This window comes from Amblyraja radiata, chromosome 18, assembly GCF_010909765.2.
Source record: "Amblyraja radiata isolate CabotCenter1 chromosome 18, sAmbRad1.1.pri, whole genome shotgun sequence".
NCBI lineage: Eukaryota > Metazoa > Chordata > Chondrichthyes > Rajiformes > Rajidae > Amblyraja > Amblyraja radiata.
The window spans coordinates 46,425,984-46,447,269 of NC_045973.1; the positions used below are offsets into that span (position 1 = coordinate 46,425,984).

The following is a 21,286-nucleotide window of genomic DNA, read 5'->3' on the forward strand; positions in this document are numbered from 1 at the left end:
TTAGCTGCAGACGTTGACAGAAAGGGGCGCCAGATATAAATAAAGATCACACGACAAGATGGGTAAACTCGAATCACCGGAATAAAACATTAAACAAATGTGCATGTTATTTCCCAGTGTATAATGCAGGCTATCTGAGTGTCGTGGTGTTGCGGGAGGGGAGTTGTGTTGACTGGAGCTATTTCCCCGCAGAGGTGGTGGTGGTGGTGGAGTCCGGTCGCCGTCCCGTTCAAACCAAACCCCGCGCGCCGACCGGACTCCTCCACCACCAACGATCCTATAGCTTCAGTCGCGCGCGGGTTTGGTTTGAGCGGGACGCGCGCGGATTGTGGCTGCGCTGCAGCTTTCTTGACATCGACGCCCTGAAGGGTTCACCTCAATCCCGGTGAGGACTGTAGTAGTTGTCGTCTTTTAGTGTGGGCAGGAAACATCTTAGGGGGAGGGGAGGGACATTGAAACTTACTGAATAGTTGAAGGTCTGGATAGAGTGGGGATGTTTCCACTCGTGGGAGAGAGGCCACCGCCTCAGAATAAAAAAGATGTACTGCTAGCATTGCCATTAGGATGGAAATTAAATGAGGAGGAATTTCTTTTGTCAGAGGGCGGTGAATCTGTGACATTCTTGGCCACAGAAGATTGTGGAGGACAAGTCAATGTATATATTTTTAAGGCAGAGATGGATTGATTCCTGATTAGTACAGGTGTCAAGGGTTATGGGGGGAAGGCAGGAGAATGGGGTTGAGAGGGAGAGATAGATCAGCCATGATTGAATGGTGGGGTAAACTTGATGGGTGAATGGCCTCATTTTGCTCCTATCATTTATGATCTTCTCATATCCTTATTTCCAATGAAAAGCGGAACAGGGAACTCGGGCAGAACATTGGGGTTGTGCAGCTGGAAGAGCTGCTGCCTCACAGTGCCACAAACCCAGGTTCGATCCTGACCTTGGGTGCTGTCTGTGGAGTTTGCATGTCCTCACTGTGACCTAGTAGACTTTCTTCCACATTCTAAACAAAGTGCAGGTTTGTAAGTTAAGTTGCCGCTACACATTGTCCCTGACATGTAGGGAGCGGACTACGAATAGAACTAGTATGAATGGCTGATCGGGGATCAGTGTGAATTTGGTGGGCCGAAGGGCCTGTTTCCATTCTGTATCTTTCAATCAATGTCTCGGAGAAGAAGTTGGTGTGTGTGAACTAAATGCGGCATAGGAACCGACACTGGTTCAGATGAATCTCTATCAATGTAATCGTTTAGGAGCTAGCACAGATGCGGGTGACGTATGCCAAGCTACACTTCCGTATTGCAAATTCACAACCTTTGAATTTGTTCAGGAAACAGATCAGCTAGTTCACATTGAATAATCGCACATTTATAAAGAGCCTTCAGCAAAAGAAATATCTATGGTACTTTTACCATCCTTCTCAGGATAAGGGCTTTTAGACTATTGGAGCACTTCAAGATTCAAGAAGTTTATTGCCATGTCAACAAGTTGATAGGAATGTGTCTTGGTTCGCTCTCAGACAGATACAATACAGTACAATACAACCACCACATACACCACAATAAATAATACAGACAATACCGTACGAAGGACAATATTGTGATTGTGGGAGATTTCAATTTTCCACACATAGACTGGGAAACACATTCTGTAAATGGGCTGAATGTAGGTATGTTGCAAAGCCTACCTGAAGCGTCTTTGAAAATCTGCCGCTGAGGGTGTGCGTGATTTTGGCGCCGTTTAGAGGGGGCGGGTTTAAAACGCGATTTTCTCTAGGCTGTTCAAATCGAAGATGTTCAGCCTAGTTAATTATTAACGAAAAATCGCTGGAAGACCCCGTCGCAAAAGCTATTATTAGGTTTAAAGGCCTTGAATAATAGTTATAGTAGTTTAAAAATCAATCTTTAAACCCGCGAGCGCCAGCAACCGCAGGGTCTCATAAAGAAAATAGCAGAAGGTAGGTTGTATATTTTTACATTCAAAAGGGCTTCTAAAGATCCTTTTATACAAAATTTAATATTGCGAGTAGCTCAATTTGGCCCCATTATATCGCGCAGTATTTTTCTCGGCATTTGGATAGAAATGGATAGATGTTTAGATCTAGTAATTGAAGTCTGAAATTAGCTACAATTAGGTAACTAACTAATTATATGCTTTAATTTCAGGTCATCCAAGTAAGATTATTTTATATTTGTTTCAGAATGCTTCAATCTATGATAACTGAAAATTTCATTCAGTTCTCTTAATTTTTAAGAAAGTTATGGGCTTTTGACTGTTCACGATCACAACTTTTTTGTTATGTCCATAGAAAATCAATAGGGAACAAGATGCTCATTTCCGAGTATGAAAATGGCCATAACTTTTTAAATACTTGAGATATGAAAGTGAATTAGATGTCAAATTAAACTTATTTTTATGCTTTATCTGATGGGATAAATTACAGACTTGATTTTTAAAATCTCAAAATTTTGTAACATTGCTACTGAATGGGTTGGAGTTTGTAAAATGTGTGCAGGATAGTTTTTTGCAGCAATACATAGAAGTACCTACTAGAGAAGGAGCGGTGCTGGACCTCCTGTTAGGAAATGAGACGGGTCAGGTGGCAGAGGTATGCGTTGGGGAACAGTTCGGGACCAGTGATCAAAATACCATTAGTTTCAATATAATTATGGAGAGGGTCAGAACCGGACCTAGGGTTGTGATTTTTGATTGGAGAAAGGCTAACTTTGAGGAGATGCGAAAGGATTTAAAAGGAGTAAATTGGGACATTTTGTTTTATGGGAAAGATGTGGAAGAGAAATGGAGTACATTTAAAGGTGACATTTTAAGAGCACAGAATCTTTATGTCCCTGTTCGGTTGAAAGGAAATAGTAAAAATCGGAAAGAGCCATGGTTTTTAAGGGAAATTGGACACTTGGTTCGGAAAAAGAGGGAGATCTACAATAATTATAGGCAGCATGGAGTAAATGAGGTGCTTGAGGAGTATAAAGAATGTAAAAAGAATCTTAAGAAAGAAATTAGAAAAGCTAAAAGAAGATATGAGGTTGCTTTGGCAGTAAACCCAAAGGGTTTCTACAGCTATATTAATAGCAAAAGGATAACGAGGGATAAAATTGGTCCATTAGAGAGTCAGAGTGGACAGCTAGCTGCAGAGCCAAAAGAGATGGGGGAGATATTGAACAATTTCTTTTCTTCGGTATTCACCAAGGAGAAGGATATTGAATTAAGTGAGGTAAGGGAAACAAGTAGAGTAGCTATGGAAACTATGAGATTCAAAGAAGAGGAAGTACTGACACTTTTGAGAAATATAAAAGTGGATAAGTCTCCAGGTCCGGACAGGATATTCCCTAGGACATTGAGGGAAGTTAGTGTAGAAATAGCAGGGGCTATGACAGAAATATTTCAAATGTCATTAGAAACGGGAATAGTGCCGGAGGATTGGCGTACTGCGCATGTTGTTCCATTGTTTAAAAAGGGGTCTAAGAGTAAACCTAGCAATTATAGACCTGTTAGTTTGACGTCAGTGGTGGGCAAATTAATGGAAATGATACTTAGAGATAATATATATAAGCATCTGGATAAACAGGGTCTGATTAGGAACAGTCAACATGGATTTGTGCCTGGAAGGTCATGTTTGACTAATCTTCTTGAATTTTTTGAAGAGGTTACTCGGGAAATTGATGAGGGTAAAGCGGTGGATGTTGTATATATGGACTTCAGTAAGGCCTTTGACAAGGTTCCTCATGGAAGGTTGGTTAAGAAGGTTCAATGGTTGGGTATTAATGGTGGAGTAGCAAGATGGATTCAACAGTGGCTGAATGGGAGATGCCAGAGAGTAATGGTGGATGGTTGTTTGTCAGGTTGGAGGCCAGTGACAAGTGGGGTGCCACAGGGATCTGTGTTGGGTCCACTGTTGTTTGTCATGTACATCAATGATCTGGATGATGGTGTGGTAAATTGGATTAGTAAGTATGCAGATGATACTAAGATAGGTGGGGTTGTGGATAATGAAGTAGATTTTCAAAGTCTACAGAGAGATTTATGCCAGTTGGAAGAGTGGACTGAAAGATGGCAGATGGAGTTTAATGCTGATAAGTGTGAGGTGCTACATCTTGGCAGGACAAATCAAAATAGGACGTACATGGTAAATGGTAGGGAATTGAAGAATGCAGGTGAACAGAGGGATCTGGGAATAACTGTGCACAGTTCCCTGAAAGTGGAATCTCATGTAGATAGGGTGGTAAAGAAAGCTTTTGGTGTGCTGGCCTTTATAAATCAGAGCATTGAGTATAGAAGTTGGGATGTAATGTTAAAATTGTACAAGGCATTGGTGAGACCAATTCTGGAGTATGGGGTACAATTTTGGTCGCCTAATTATAGGAAGGATGTCAACAAAATAGAGAGAGTACAGAGGAGATTTACTAGAATGTTGCCTGGGTTTCAGCAACTAAGTTACAGAGAAAGGTTGAACAAGTTAGGGCTTTATTATTTGGAGCGCAGAAGGTTAAGGGGGGGACTTTATAGAGGTCTTTAAAATGATGAGAGGGATAGACAGAGTTGACGTGGATAAGCTTTTCCAACTGAGAGTAGGGAAGATTCAAACAAGGGGACATGACTTGAGAATTAAGGGACAGAAGTTTAGGGGTAACATGAGGGGGAACTTCTTTACTCAGAGAGTGGTGGCTGTGTGGAATGAGCTTCCAGGGAAGGTGGTGGAGGCAGGTTCGTTTTTATCATTTAAAAATAAATTGGATAGTTATATGGACGGGAAAGGAATGGAGGGTTATGGTCTGAGCGCAGGTATATGGGAATAGGGGAGAATACGTGTTCGGCACGGACTAGAAGGGTCGAGATGGCCTGTTTCCGTGCTGTAATTGTTATATGGTTATATATATACAGGAAGGACAGTACCCAGCAGCGTCATGTTAAGCGTAAGTGCAAGTGCAAAAGAAAGTGCAAAGTGATTAGTGCAAATTCAAATATCTGATGGCTTGGAGGTAGGTAATAGCAACCGCAATTTTTGGAAATGTAACAATCAAATTGTGCACCATAAACAGCAGGCTGGTATGGTTTTATTAACTCTGTATGAAGATAGTGAGAGAGAGGGAATGCAGAGCATAAACAGGCCATTAGGCCCACCAAATCTGTCCCATTAATCACCCATTTACATTAATCCTACATTATTCCTATTTTTCATTCACTCCAATTCCATTAACTCCGTCCTGCAAACTCCATACAGACAGCACCTGAGGTCGGGATTGAACCCGAGTCCCTGACTATGAGGCAGCAGTTCTGCGAGCTGCGCCACTGTGCTGCCTTGTAAGGATAAGTGTGGCCAGAATATCAGGAATAGTTGATATATTCCTCTTTATTTGAATCTTATTTTCCCTCTTAAAAGGGCACAAGTGATCCAAGGCCCAGTGTTTTCAAACAAAATGTATTGCCCTATCACAAAATGACCAGTTGTGTGGAAATCTGTGGTATCATAAATACTGTTCAAGAAGGAACTGCAGATGCTGGAAAATCGAAGGTACACAAAAATGCTGGAGAAACTCAGCGGGTGCAGCAGCATCTATCGAGCGAAGGAAATAGGCAACGTTTCGGGCCGAAACGTTGCCTATTTCCTTCGCTCGATAGATGCTGCTGCACCCGCTGAGTTTCTCCAGCATTTTTGTGTATCATCAATACTGATAGTTTCATCATCATTACTACAATATCCAGATCTTGTTTGGCTTGATGTCAAACTTTGTTTGATAATTGCATGAAACTGCTTTGAAATGTTTTTCTGTTTACAAATACTTTGTAAACATAAGTTGTTTGTTGTGAGTTTCTTTGAAGAACAAATAGGTTGCTGGAATTGTTGTAATACCCTATTCCGGACACCAAATGGTGCTATTGCACTGCATTTACTCACTTATTGTGACCATACAATTTTGAAAATTTTAAGAATTCTTCCTCAGAGGGAGAAACTAAATTTTAAAAAAAGAGAGATTGTGGGCACAAAAATAAACTTTTTAAAAATTAAATCCACAGGTTAAAATAATTTGAGCGTTCTTCTGTTCAAGAACCTGCGTACATCAATGTAATATTTCTGGCAGTTGTATTTTTCTTACAAGTCAAGAGGGATTTTATCCTTTGCAGCAATTATATTTTATACATTTCAATAAATATTTCAAAGTATTTACATACTGCCTTCAATATACCTGCTACTAGAAAATGATCAAAGCAATTGAATTTGATCAAAGGAGGGTAGGTTAGGAATGGGGTCTGAAGGCTAGATTATAAAAATTGGCTTTGGTTTCTAAATGAGAGCAGTGATATTAAGAGTCAGGGAGTTTTAGTGATGCAGCTGGTAGCACAATCGGTACGAATTAGCAATAACACTTCCTCCTCAATAACCATCAGCACAGCGACTTGCAATGTGTGCTCAGCCCCCCTGCTCTACGCACTCTCTAGCCTCACACCACACTCTGCTACATGACTGTGTAGCCCTCCACCAATACCCTCTGAGTTCTATTTCCAAAGCAATTTTGAATCTAATCTACCATGGATTCCACAAGCCTTAATTTTATGGATCAGCCTACCTTGTTGAATGGTTTATGGGTCTGTCCCACTTAGGCGATTTTTCAGGCGACTATCAAGTCGTAGCAGGTCGCTGAAAAACTGGCGACTGGAATGGCAAATGTCAGAGTGGAACATATAAACACTTCGCTTCCTTCACCAGCCAGTTATGCAGGCGGGGGACAGGGCAAGCGGATGGAGCACTGTCTGAGTGAAATTCACACGGTGCAAAGCCAATGTGATACAGACACACACCACGATGAATTAGTGCTGTAATTAAGATGGTGATAGCATGGTGTATGGGAAGAGTCACTTTAAGTCCTTTAAAAGAGGGGGGGAGAAGGGGGAGACGTGGTGCGGCAAAGGAGTGGAGACAACTTTTAAGAAGCCAGAGATACACGGCTGTGAAGCTCGGCGGATATTAACATTACCGGTCGGTTATCCTTGGTTCAGCAAACTGTTCATGTTTTTTTTTCCCAATGAAATTCACCGGTCAGCACCGGCGACAACCTACGACCTCCTGGCTACCCACTACCACTGCACCTACGGCATGAGAATTCTCGCTACTCTCCATAGCGGCTTAATTCTGGTCGCCTCTAATTTTTCAACATGCGGCGACAAAAATGAAGCCCCGACTAGTTCCGAGAATGCGGGAACTACTCACGACCCCCAGGCGACTCCCCAGCAACCAACCGCAAACATGTAACGACCCCATTGTCTCCTGTAGTTGCCTAAAAAGTCGCCTAAGGGGCGAATCTTTAGCCGACTGCCAGTGACTAGTTTTAATGGAATTCACCTACGGCACCTACCGATAACCTACAACAACATACGTCAACCTATGACCGCAAAAATTGTCGCCACTGTCACCGACAGTTGTCAACTTGTTGAAAATTTTGCGGCAGTCACCTGTAGTCGCCCAAAAAAATCGCCTAAGTGGGACAGGCCCATGACATGGTTCATACAGACAACATCTCCTGCATTGCCCTCATCAATAAACTTCGTCACTTCCTCAAAAAACAGCATATATTTTTTCTTGGCAAGATGGTCATGTATCAAAGAGTTCAAGGAAAGGAAAATTGAGCTTGATAATGTGGATGTGAATAAGGTGGAGCCATTAAGAAGAAGTGTGATTTGTTTCAGACAAAATACTTCAAAGATTAAATTTCCATTTACTCAACACCTTATATAACTTCAGGCTATTTCAATGTATTTAAAAGCTCCTGAAGTACTTCTTACAGATAGTGTATTCGGAGGTGAAACTATCAATGAAGACACAAATCAGTCTCACTGCTACTGAAGATATAAATGAATACACATTCTATTAATAATGCACTAGGGATCAATATTGACCACGTTATGAAGGATTCTCATCCTTCCGATATATTATCATGAAATAATTTATTTTATCTTAAAGACAAATTGGAAGTTACAGTATAAAATGTTATCTGTTGGTTAATGCCTCTTGGTATTCCATTGAAATGTGTGGTTCATTTATATGCTCAGGTCTCTGGAATGAGATTTAAACCTATTGTATTCTGAATTGGTCCGCGAGAAGACCAAAGGTGGACAACTGCGTATCTTATTTTTGTTCTACAGTTTGATCTTACCAAATATATATGACTTTATCTCTGGATATTTTGCTTTATTTTATGTAGTTTAAAAATGGGCGAATCAATATATCAAGCTTATGAAGATGAGATTGAATGCCTCCAGGAAGAAATTAAAATTTTGGAGCAAAAGGCCAAAGAGACTCAGATTTATTCTCAAGAGTTTCTGAAAACCATGTAAGTAGAATAATATGAACTGCAAACTCCAGAATTGTAATCTTAGCTTATTTATTATGATTCACTTTCCCTTTAATCTCTAGTATGTCCCTCTGGTTTGTTTCAGTAACATTTCTGATATTACGCTCTCTGATCCTCAGTAATAATTTTCAGCATCTCAGCTTTAATGTCTAATATCTCCACTTCAATTTCATTTCAAGTATACTTTATATTTAGTTCTTCAGCTTCTTTCACCTCTGTACCTGTATCTTTCAGTTGGAGTCTTCATCCCAGACGGGAGACCCTATCTTTCATCTATAGAAGTTATGCTCTTCATCTGGGCTCCTTCCTCCCTCGGGCATCACACTCTCCTTTGATCTATTTATCAGTGTTTAACTGGCCTGATATTGACAATCTCAATTGACAATCTCAATTTAAGCAGTCCACATTTATTCTAACCAACCTAAACATAAAGTACTCTGCTTCTTTAGGACCAACTCATTTTCAATCTTGCTTCCAATGATAATGCTGGTGTGTGTAGGAAAGAACTGCAGATACTGGTTTAAAGTGAAGATAAATACAAAAAGCTGGACATCGGGTCAGACAGCATCTCTGGCGAAAAGGAATAAGTGACTTCAGTATGAAAAGAAATAGTCAGTATGGATAAAACTAAGGAATTGTAAGGATAAAAAGACCCTAATGGGACCTATCTACAGGCCCCCAAATAGCCTGGATATAGGGTGCAAGTTGAATCAAAATTGGCATGTCGTAAGGGTAATGCTACAGTTGTTATGGGAGATTTCAACATGCAGGTAGACTGGGAAAATCAGGTTGGCACTGGACCCCAAGAAAGGGAGTTTGTGAAGTGCCTCTGTGATGGATTCTTAGTGCAGATTGTATTGGAGCCTACCAGGGAGACGGCAATTCTGGATTTAGTGTTGTGTAATGAACCAGATTTGATAAGGGAACTTGAGGTTAAGGTGCCATTAGGAGGTAGTGACTATAATATGGTAAGTTTTACAATTTGAGAGGGAGAAGGGCAAATCGAGGGTTAGTGTTACAGTTGAACAAAGGGGACTATGGAGCCATGAAGGAGGAGCTGGTCAAAGTTGTCTGGAAAGATACCCTAGCAGGGCTGACAGTGGAACAACAATGGCAGGTATTTCTGGGAATAATACAGAAGGTGCAGGATCAGTTCATTCCAAAGAGGAAGAAAGATTCCAAGGGGAGTAAGGGGCGACCGTGGTTGAAGAGGAAAGTCAGACACAGTATAAAAATATAAGGGAAGAACTACAACGTATCAAAGATGAGCGGGAAGCAAGAGGATTGGGTAATGTTTAAAGAGCAACAGAAGATAACTAAAAAGGCAATACGGGGAGAAACGATGAGGTACAAAGGTAAGATAGCCAAAAATATAAAGGAGAATAGTAAAATCTTCTTTAGATATGTGAAGAAGAAAAAATTAGTTAAGACCAAAGTTGGACCCTTGAAGACTGAAAAAGGTGAATTTATTATATGGAACAAGGAAATGGCAGATGAGTTGAACAGGTACTTTGGATCTGTCTTCACTAAGGAGGACACAAACAATCTTCCTGATGTACTAGTGGCCAGAGGATCTGGGGTGACAGAGGAACTGAAGGAAATTCACATTAGGCAGGAAATGGTGTTGGGTAGACTGATGGGACTGAAGGCTGATAAATCTCCAGGGCCTGATGGTCTGCATCCCAGTGTACTTATGGAAATGGCTCTAGAAATCATGGACGCATTGGTGATCATTTTCCAATGTTCTATAGATTCAGGATCAATTCCTGTGGATTGGAGGGTAGCTAATGTATTCCCACTTTTTAAGAAAGGCGGGAGAGAGTAAACAGGGAATTATAGACCAGTTAGCCTGACATCGGTGGTGGGGAGATGCTGGAGTCAATCATAAAAGATGAAATAGCGGCGCATTAGGATAGCAGTAACAGGATCGGTCCGAGTCAGCATGGATTTATGAAGGAGAAATCATGCTTGACTAATCTTCTGGAATTTTTTGAGGATGTAACTAGGAAAATGGACAAGGGAGAGCCAGTGGATGTAGTGTACCTGGACTTTCAGAAAGCATTTGATAAGGTCCCACATAGGAGATTAGTGGGCAAAATTAGAGCACGGTATTGGGGGTAGGGTACTGAAATGGATAGAAAATTGTTTGGCAGACAGGAAACAAAGAGTAGGGATTAACGGGTCCTTTTCAGAATGGCAGGCAGTGACTGGTGGGGTACCGCAAGGCTCGGTGCTGGGACCGCAGCTATTTACAATACACATCAATGATTTAGATGAAGGGATTTAGTTTAAATGCAGTTAAGATGATGGAGATGAGTAATTAATATTACCGTTTAATCTAATAATATTAATTACTCATCTCCACCACCTTAACTGCATTTAAACATGTTCCTAGTATCATCTGGATTTTAGACTATTTTCACCAGATATGCTGTTTCTGTTGAACCATATCATTGAGCCTCAGAGTTTTACAACATGAAAACAGATCCAATGGGCTAGCTTGCCAATGCCAAGGAAGTTGCCTAATCGATCCAGTCCCTCTTGCCTGCTCCTCCTGCCCAATATATCCCATCAAACTATGAAACACTATTGCTGCTTGCATGGATGTTGGTGTGATGAGTTAGCAAATGGGTTGACTTGCCAATACTGTAATTCTCTTTTACATTTAGGCATTTGCAAAAAGAAATGTTTGATGTGCAAAATCCTGAATCGTGGAAATACTCAACTACTGATCTGGGAGCACAAATTGAACAGACTGAATCTCAGATTGCATTGCTAACCCAGTTAACTGGCATTGGCTTCAGTCAACATACCGTAACGACAGTCAGTGAAGGTAAGCTTTGTGACCAATGTTTTTATATGGGTATATTCCAGTCAGCAGTTACTCCACCGGTTTGAGAAGAAGTATGAAATCAAGCAAGCAGTAGGTAAAGCTTTACACAGAGAAAAATTACATGGATGGGCCGTTAAAAAACTCTTGAGTTAACAAGAGCTATACAATAACCATATAACCATATAACAATTACAGCACGGAAACAGGCCATCTCGACCCTTCTAGTCCGTGTCGAACACGTATTCTCCCCTAGTCCCATATACCTGCGCTCAGACCATAACCCTCCATTCTTTTCCCATCCATATAACTATCCAATTTATTTTTAAATGATAAAAACGAACCTGCCTCCACCACCTTCACTGGAAGCTCATTCCACACAGCCACCACTCTCTGAGTAAAGAAGTTCCCCCTCATGTTACCCCTAAACTTCTGTCCCTTAATTCTCAAGTCATGTCCCCTTGTTTGAATCTTCCCTACTCTCAGTGGGAAAAGCTTATCCACGTCAACTCTGTCTATCCCTCTCATCATTTTAAAGACCTCTATCAAGTCCCCCCTTAACCTTCTGCGCTCCATAGAATAAAGCCCTAACTTGTTCAACCTTTCTCTGTAACTTAGTTGCTGAAACCCAGGCAACATTCTAGTAAATCTCCTCTGTACTCTCTCTATTTTGTTGACATCCTTCCTATAATTAGGCGACCAAAATTGTACCCCATACTCCAGATGCAATACAATCAGTTTTATTCGTCACTTGCACATAAAGTGCAAGTGAAATGAATTTGCCAGCAGCAGTACAATAAAAAAGAACACACAAAAACACAATAAAAATTTAACACAAACATCCACCACAGCATTCATCACTGTGGTGGAAGGCACAAAATTTGGCCAGTCCTCCTCCATTTTCCACCGTGGTCGGGACCTCAACCCTCCGCAGTCGCCGCTGCGGGCATCCAGATGAATGAAAGTCTAGGTAAGTCCTGAAACGGTGCCTCCTCCACCGGAGACCGCGGCTTCAGGTTGGTGTAGGCCGCAGGCCAGCGGTCAAAGATTTAAAGTTCCCGCCGCGCCGCAGCTAGAAGCACCGCAGACCGCAGGGCCGGCGGTCGAAGCTCCCCTCTAGGGGTCCCCGGCGAGGGACCCTGCTCCCGATGGTAATTCGCCACCACGCCCGCGGTAGAAGTAGGCCACGGGCCGGCGGTGGTGGCTTTCTCTTTTCCCGGGTCCCCAACGAGCGATCCCAGGCTGCAGACGCCGCGCCAGCTGGAGCCCTGCGCGGGTCAGTGAAACGGAGCGCTCCCCTCCGGCGAGGGCTCGCCTGCTCCCCGCCAAGAGTCCACGCTGTGCCCGCTGCTGAAGCCCCAGGCGCGTCTCCCGGAAAAGCCGCACCGATCCTCGATGTTAGGCCACGGGAGGCGACATGGAAAAAGTCACCTCTCCGTGGAGGAGGCGACTGAAGCGGTTTCCCCCTTACCCCCACACACCACCCCCCGCACAAGACACACAAAGAAACATTAAAAACATACATTAAAACATACCAAAAAAAGTAGGAAAAAATGGACACGCTGCTGACAGGGCTGCCGGCTTGCACGCCCCCACCGACCGGCAATTCTTGAGCAAAGAAAAAACTGCTGTGGGAACTTAGCAAGTCAGGCAGCATCTTTGGAGGGAACTTGATGGCCAATGTTTTGCGATGAGACACATTCTTCAAGACTTTAAGAGAGAACATACTAACCGCACTAATAACATCAGATACTAGGATTGAATCCTGATTACTGAAGCTGTGAGGCAGCAGCTCTCCAAATTGTGCCATTGTTCTGCACACTGCTCTAATGTTTTGTGGAGAATCTCTGAAAATTTTAGGTAGACAGAGGGTGAGATCGGTTCATTATTAAGGTAACCTGATTACACTGTAATCCTTGACCCCCTGGAACTCATTTTTAAACCAGCTAAGATTGAAGAGATGAAGACTTCCGATTTGCGGAATTGCGGAAATTAGCCAGAAAAAGCAGCCTACCAGATGAGTGGGAGAAATTCAGAGTCCAGCAGAGGAGGACAAAAGGCTTAATTAGGAAAGGGAAAATAAGATTATGAAAGAAAACTGGCAGGGAACATAAAAACTGACTGCAAAAGTTTTTATGGATATGTGAAGAGGAAAAGATTAGTTAAAACAAATGTAGGTCCCTTGCAGTCAGAAACAGGCGAATTGATCATGGGGAACAAGGATATGGCAGACCTATTGAATAACTAGTTTGGTTCTGTCTTCACTAAGGAAGACATAAATAATCTGCCGGAATTAGCATTTCCAGAAATCCAGATTAGCCGGGAAGTGGTGTTAGGGAAATTGAATGGATTAAAGGCCGATAAATCCCCAGGGACAGATAAGTTGCATCCCAGAGTACTTAAGGAAGTAGCCGCAGAAATAGTGGATGCACTAGTGATAATTTTTCAAAACTCTTTAGATTCTGGAGTAGTTCCTGAGGACTGGAGGGTAGCTAATGTAACCCCACTTTTTAAAAAGGGAGGGAGAGAGAAAACGGGGAATTTCAGACCAGTTAGTCTAACATCAGTGGTGGGGGAAATTCTGGAGTCAGTTATTAAAGATGGGATAGCAGTACATTTGGAAAGTGGTGAATTCATTGGCCAAAGTCAGCATGGATTTATGAAAGGTAAATCATGTCTGACGAATCTTATAGAATTTTTCGAGGATGTAACTAGTAGAGTGGATAAGGGAGAACCAGTGGATGTGTTATATCTGGAGTTTCAGAAGGCTTTCGACAAGGTCCCACATAAGAGATTAGTATACAAACTTAAAGCACATGGTATTGGGGGTTCAGTATTGATGTGGATAGAGAACTGGCTGGCAGAAAGGAAGCAAAGAGTAGGAGTAAATGGGTCCTTTTCAGAATGGCAGGCAGTGACTAGTGGGGTACCGCAAGGCTCAGTGCTGGGACCCCAGCTATTTACAATATATATTAATGATCTGGATGAGGGAATTGAATGCGACATCTCCAAGTTTGCGGATGACACGAAGTTGGGGGGCAGTTTTAGCTGTGAGGAGGATGCTAGGAGGCTGCAAGGTGACTTGGATAGGTTGGGTGAGTGGGCAAATGCATGGCAGATGCAGTATAATGTGGATATATGTGAGGTTATCCACTTTGGTGGCAAAAACAGGAAAGTAGACTATTATCTGAATGGTGGCCGATTAGGAAAAGGGGAGATGCAACGAGACCTGGGTGTCATCGTAAACCAGTTATTGAAAGTAGGAATGCAGGTGCAGCAGGCAGTGAAGAAAGTAAACGGTATGTTAGCATTCATAGCAAAAGGATTTGGGTATAAGTGCAGGGAGGTTCCACTGCAGTTGTACAGGGTCTTGGTGAGACCACACCTGGAGTATTGCGTACAGTTTTGGTCTCCTAATCTGAGGAAAGACATTCTTGCCATAGAGGGAGTACAGAGAAGGTTCACCAGACTGATTCCTGGGATGGCAGGACTTTCATATGAAGAAAGGCTGGATAGACTCGGCTTATACACGCTAGAATTTAGAAGATTGAGGGGGGATCTTATAGAAACTTTCAAAATTCTTAAGGGATTGGACAGGCTAGATACAGGAAGATTATTCCCGATGTTGGGGAAGTCCAGAACTAGGGGTCACAGTTTAAGGATAAGAGGGAAGTATTTTAGGACCGAGATGAGAAAATCATTTTTTACACAGAGAGTGGTGAATCTGTGGAATTCTCTGCCACAGAAGGTAGTTGAGGCCAGTTCATTGGCTATATTTAAGAGGGAGTTAGATGTGGCCCTTGTGGCTAAAGGGATCAGGAGGTATGGAGAGAAGGCAGGGGTGGGATACTGAGTTGGATGATCAGCCGTGATCATATCGAATTGCGGTGTAGGCTCGAAGGGCCGAATGGCCAACTCCTGCACCTATTTTCTATGTTTCTATGTTCTGTGTGAAATTGGCTTGATTGTCCCAACTCAGGCCCTTGCGCCTGGAGAGGTGCATAAGAAAACAGTTTCACAGCTCGGATCAGCATTACATTTTTAATCTCATCTGAGTGCCCATATAACTAGAATTGAATTTCAACTCAACTATGAAAAAGGACACAAAGTGTTGGATTAGGCAACAACTCTGGAGCAAATGGATAGATGACATTTTGGATTGGGACCTTTCAGACTTATTGTTGCAGGGTAGGGAAAGTTGGAAGAGATGTGTCTTTTTTATAAACCAGCATCTGCAGTTCCTTGTGTCTACACTTAACTGGTTTATATGGATTTTCTACCAATGCCTATTCACCATGCTGAATTAATTTGCAGGTAACAACAAAACAAAGCAGTGCAGATTGTCAGGCTGCAGCCATTCACTGCATTTTGAGCTTGAATTTGAATTAACTGAGATTCAGGTATGTAAATTATATTAAAATGATACAAGTTTTTCAATAAAAGAGACACGTATAGTAATGGGTGATTGCAATTACATTTATTTTCATTTTGCTAATATTATGAAATGGTGAAAAACTGCTACCTACTATTTTGCAAAAAAAAGATAACTCATTTGGCATCCATGTTGAATCTGCTTTGGGCTTCCAATAGCTTCTCTTCCCACACTATGCACACTATGTACAGAATGGCTGAAGATCTATACGTGGCACTTTTCGAGTTCTTGTCTACTTTCTTCCTCGAGGTGATTTTATTGGAAAATATAAGATTGGGTTACAAATGTACATTGATAACATTTAGCTCTGCCATAGCAAAAAATGTAATGCTGATCCCTCAGTATCCTCAACCACACAACCAGCCAATTTCCCGTTGCCAACAGTCCTCCGCCCAGCACAACTGGTCCTTACCCTCAACAACTTCTCCTTCGACTCCTCCCATTTCCTTCAAATCCAATGTGCAGCGATGGGCAGGGCCGGCCTTAAGCCGATTTGACCGATTGCTCCCAATTGGGCCCCGCACTATTGTTCCGTATTTTGTACGGAAATACGAATTCTCTTTGTTAAATAAAGATTTTTTTTAATTCGCCATCCGGATTTTTTTTAAACGAACATGTATAACAACCGCTGCACGGCCATCAGACACAAACGATTTGTTAACTAGTACTGTTAGCACTTCTTAACAGCACCTTGTTATGCAATGTCATCAATCTGCATCCATCCGCATTCCTCAGTAAATGTTATTGTGTTTTGAACAAGTATTAATGACGCCATGTTCCTTTGAATAAAATTCACGCGGCGTCATTAATACTTGTTTAAAACACAATTACATTTACTGAGGAATGTAGATCGATGACAGGATGAGAATTTCATTAAACTCACCATCATGAGTGAGGGCCCCGGACCGCGAGAAGGGGCTTCTCCCTGGTGTGCAGGTTAGTCATTCACCTACCGACCCACGTTGTGTCTCTCTGTCTTTTGCTCTCTCCCTCCCTCCCTCTTTCTTTCGCGCTCTCTCTCCCGTTCCCCATCTCGTCTCTCTCTAGCTCTCCCACTCCCTCTCTATCACCTCAGCATTCCCGGAATCATTGACGTTTTGCGGTAGACAAAAATGCTGGAGAAATCCAGCGGGTGAGGCAGCCGCCTGGCCCGCTGAGTTCCTCCAGCACTCTGTGTTTTTTGTTAGGCTCTGAAGTTGAAGGTGGCTCAGCGGGACGGGCAGCGGCTCTGGGGAGAGGGTTGCGTTTCTGGTCGAGACCCTTCTTCAGACAATCACGAGTACTCTCACCGACGCGAGTTCAGTTCAGTCTGAAGAAGAAGTCTGAAGAAGGATCTTCTCTCCAGAGTCGCTGCGCTGCCTGTCCTGCTGAGTTACTCCAGCTTTATGTCTATCTTCAATTTCAGAGAATTACAATTTCTCACGGGGGGCTTATAATGTCTCTAAACCCCTCTGAACACCTCTAAACCCCCTCTAGCCCCCCTATTCCCCTCTAAACAATTCTAAACACACCTGAACCCATCTGAAGCCCTCTAAACATCTCTAAACCGTTTAAACCCCTCTAAACTAGGAGGCTGCAAGGTGACTTGGATAGGCTGGGTGAGTGGGCAAATTCATGGCAGATGCAGTATAAAGTGGATAAATGTGAGGTTATCCACTTTGGTGGCAAAAACAGGAAAGTAGACTATTATCTGAAATGTGGCCGATTAGGAAAAGGGGAGATGCAACGAGACCTGGGTGTCATGGTTCACCAGTCATTGAAAGTAGGCACGCAGGTGCAGCAGGCAGTGAAGAAAGCGAATGGTATGTTAGCATTCATAGCAAAAGGATTTGAGTATAGGAGCAGGGAGGTTCTACTGCAGTTGTACAAGGTCTTGGTGAGACCACACCTGGAGTATTGGTACAGTTTTGGGCTCCTAATCTTGCCATAGAGGGAGTACAGAGAAGGTTCACCAGACTGATTCCTGGGATATCAGGACTTTCATATGAAGAAAGACTGGATAGACTCGGCTTGTACTCGCTAGAATTTACAAGATTGAGGGGGGATCTTATAGAAACTTACAAAATTCTTAAGGGGTTGGACAGGCTAGATGCAGGAAGATTGTTCCCGATGTTGGGGAAGTCCAGAACAAGGGGTCACAGTTTAAGGATAAAGGGAAAATCTTTTAGGACTGAGATGAGAAAAACGTTTTTTACACAGAGAGCGGTGAATCTGTGGAATTCTCTGCCACAGAAGGTAGTTGAGGCCAGTTCATTGGTTATATTTAAGAGGGAGTTGGATGTGGCCCTTGTGGCTAAAGGGATCAGGGGGTATGGAGAGAAGGCAGGTACAGGATACTGAGTTGGATGATCAGCCATGATCATATTGAATGGCTGTGCAAGCTCGAAGGGCCGAATGGTCTCTACTCCCGCACCTATTGTCTATGGTTCTATGACTGCGTCCAACTGCTGTCTGGTTCGTTGATCGGTTTGCTAGATATGAACTGTTTTGGGAGAGAAAAATGCTTACGGCAGACCAAACGTGTTAAACAGAAATTGTTGTGAGAAATCATGTGAAATAATCACTGAATTTAATTTTAAATGAATGTACCTGCATGTTATACTGTTTAGTTTGGAGATACCTGTACAACCAGTTAGTCCACTGAGTTCGCACCGACCAGCGATTTATGTTACAGATTTGACAATTTTATTTGGCGGCCAATCAAATGCTGTCTCTAACGGGGTTGCATCTAATCACCAACCAGCTTACCTTAAAATTCCCGTCCAATCAACAAATAGGTCTCCTCCCGTCCAATCAGCCGCTGTCTCCAAGGACATTGTGTCCAATTACATAATTAGCAGCTATGGTAAAGGTTGGAAGCCAGCGGAGCTACTGACAGGCAAACGGGATGGAGCAGGAGAGATTCACACAGTGTATAATCCATAGGACCTAGTGTACAATTTCATAATATATACTAAATAACTGGGCTGACACACCTTGGCTGGGAATCTGGGGTTCACCAAAATTGTTCCCAAATGGGCCCCGCACCCCCTAAGGCCGGCCCTGGCGATGGGCACACGCATAGGCCCCAGCCATGCCTAGCCACATCGAACAATCACTGTTCCAGGCATACACTGGTCCTATCCAAGAACTCTACCCCCGCTACATTGACGACTGCATCGGTGTAGACTGCACCATGTAGAACTCACTGATTTTATTATCTTCGCTACTAATTTCCATCCTGCACTTGGACCATTCACTTGGACCATCTCTGACATCTCCCTACATTTTCTTGATCTCCATCACAGGAGACAATCGACTGACATCTATTATAAACTCACTGACTCCCACAGCTATCTAGACTGCACCTATCCCCACCCTGCTTCCTGTAAAGACTCTATCCCCTGCTCCCAATTCCGCTGTCTACGCCACAATCTATGCTAAAGATGAGGTGTTCCATACGAGGACATCAGAGATGTCCTCATTCTTTAGGGAATGGGGTTCCCCTGTTCCATCACAGATGCGGCCCTCACTCGGGTATCCTCAATATTCCCTCCACAACTCCCTGGTCAACTTGTCCCTTCCCATCCAAACCACTCCCTCCCCGGGTACTTTCCCCTGCAACCGCAGGAGATGCAACAAGCAGGAGATGTCCCTATACCTCCCCCCTCGACTCAGTCCAAGGTCCCCAGCAATCTTTTCAGTTGAGGCAGGGGTTCACTTGCACTCCTCCAACCTCATCTACTGTATCCGCTGTTCCAGATGTGGACTCCTATATAACGGCAAGACCAAGAGCAGGCTCGGCGATCATTTAGCTGAACACCTCTGCTCAGGCCGCCTAAACCTACCTGATTGGAAACACTTTAACTCCCCCTCCCATTCTCACATTGACCTTTCTGTCCTGGGCCTCCTCCGTTGTCAGTGAGGCCCAGCGCTAATTAGAAAAACAGCATCTCATATTTTGCTTGGGCAGCTTACACCCCAGCAGTGTGAACATTGACTTCTCTAACGTCGTAACCCTTGCTCTCTCTCTCTCTCCATCCCTCCCTCTTTCCAGTCCTCCAACCAGTCTTACTGTCTCCGACTACATTTTATCTCCGTTTGCTTTGCAATGGCCCAACTCTCCCTCCCATTCCCACACTGACCTCCCAGCTGACAATGATGTATGCTACATTTTCCTTGATCTCTATTCCCTTTGTTCTGTTTCCACACCTTACACTTCCTTATCTATGTATCTCCCTCTACCCTGACATCAATTTGAAGAAGGGTCTCGACCCGACACGTCACCCATTCCTTCTCCAGAGATGCTGCCTGTCCCGCTGATTTACTCCAGCATTTTGTGTCTATCTTCGGTTTAAACCAGCATCTGCAGTTCCTTCCTACACACTCCCTCAGTACTTGATTGCCCCTATTTGTTACAATACTTTATCACTTTTACCCCTCTTTTCCCCTTCCGTTCTATGACTTTCCTTTATCTTTTCTTCTCCAGTCTGGTTCTTCTATACGTCCTGATTTTAACCCGAACAATATTGGCAGCTTTGTGCTTCTGTGGCTGTAAAATTGAATGTACTCTTCCGAAGTTGCCCCACTGTGCCATCTCAGTTTTTTTGCTTTAAAAGATGTCCCTTTACACCTACTTCTCTGGCAAAGCTTTTTTTACTGCAGATGATCTTATGTTGTTTACTGTTGATATCCTCCATACTAATACTTCAAATTGACGCGCTGGTTCATGAGACACAAAGCAAGAAATTAAAAAGGAAAATGACGTGTGCAAAGGTAGATAAGTCTCCCAGGCCTGACCATATATATCCAAGGACACTGGGAAGCTACAGAGGAAATTGCAGGTGCCGTGGCTGAGATTTACTTGTACACGCTTGTACACGCTAGAATTCAGAAGATTGAGGGGGGATCTTATAGAAACGTACAAAATTCTTAAGGGGTTGGACAGGCTAGATGCAGGAAGATTATTCCCGATGTTGGGGAAGTCCAGAACTAGGGGTCACAGTTTAAGGATAAGAGGGAAGTCTTTTAGGACCGAGATGAGAAGATAATTTTTTACACAGAGAGTGGTGAATCTGTGGAATTCTCTGCCACAGAAGGTAGTTGAGGCCAGTTCATTGGCTATATTTAAGAGGGAGTTAGATGTGGCCCTTGTGGCTAAAGGGATCAGGGGGTATGGAGAGAAGGCAGGGATGGGATACTGAATCAGATGATCAGCCATGATCATATCGAATGGCGGTGCAGGCTCGAAGGGCCGAATGGCCTACTCCTGCACCTATTTTCTATGTTTCTATGTTTATCATTCATCATTAAATACCAGTGAGGTGCCGGAAGACTGGAAGGTGGCAATTTTTGTGCCTCTAAGAAGGGGTGCAAGGAAAAGCCTAGGAACTACAGGCCAGCAGGTCTAACATCTGTGGTCGGAAAGTTACGAGAGTATTTTGAGGGATAAGCTGTACATCCATTTAGATAGATAGGGGCTAATTAGGAATAGTCAGCTTGGTTTTGTACGTGAGAGATCGTATAACACACAAATCTGATTTTGTTTGTTGCAGATGTGACCAAAAAGGTTGATGAGGGCAGAGCTGTAGATGTATATATGGATTTCAGCAAACCATTTGACAATATTCCGCATGGTATGGAAAGTTTGATTGCATGGGATCCCAAGAGAGCTA

The 21,286-nt window shown here is 43.0% G+C and overlaps 1 protein-coding gene across 1 annotated transcript in view; it reads left to right on the forward strand.

Moving 5' to 3' along the window:
• Positions 1-325: 325 nt before the first annotated feature.
• The window catches only part of LOC116983484 (centromere protein P), a 299,674-nt gene continuing 278,713 nt past the window's right edge, over positions 326-21,286 (forward strand). The window contains exons 1-4 of the mRNA XM_033037279.1: positions 326-385; positions 8,221-8,349; positions 11,040-11,203; positions 15,515-15,600. Of these exons, the coding sequence (XP_032893170.1) occupies positions 8,228-8,349; positions 11,040-11,203; positions 15,515-15,600 (372 nt within the window). The 5' untranslated portion in view covers positions 326-385; positions 8,221-8,227. The remainder of the gene's footprint in view (positions 386-8,220; positions 8,350-11,039; positions 11,204-15,514; positions 15,601-21,286) is intronic.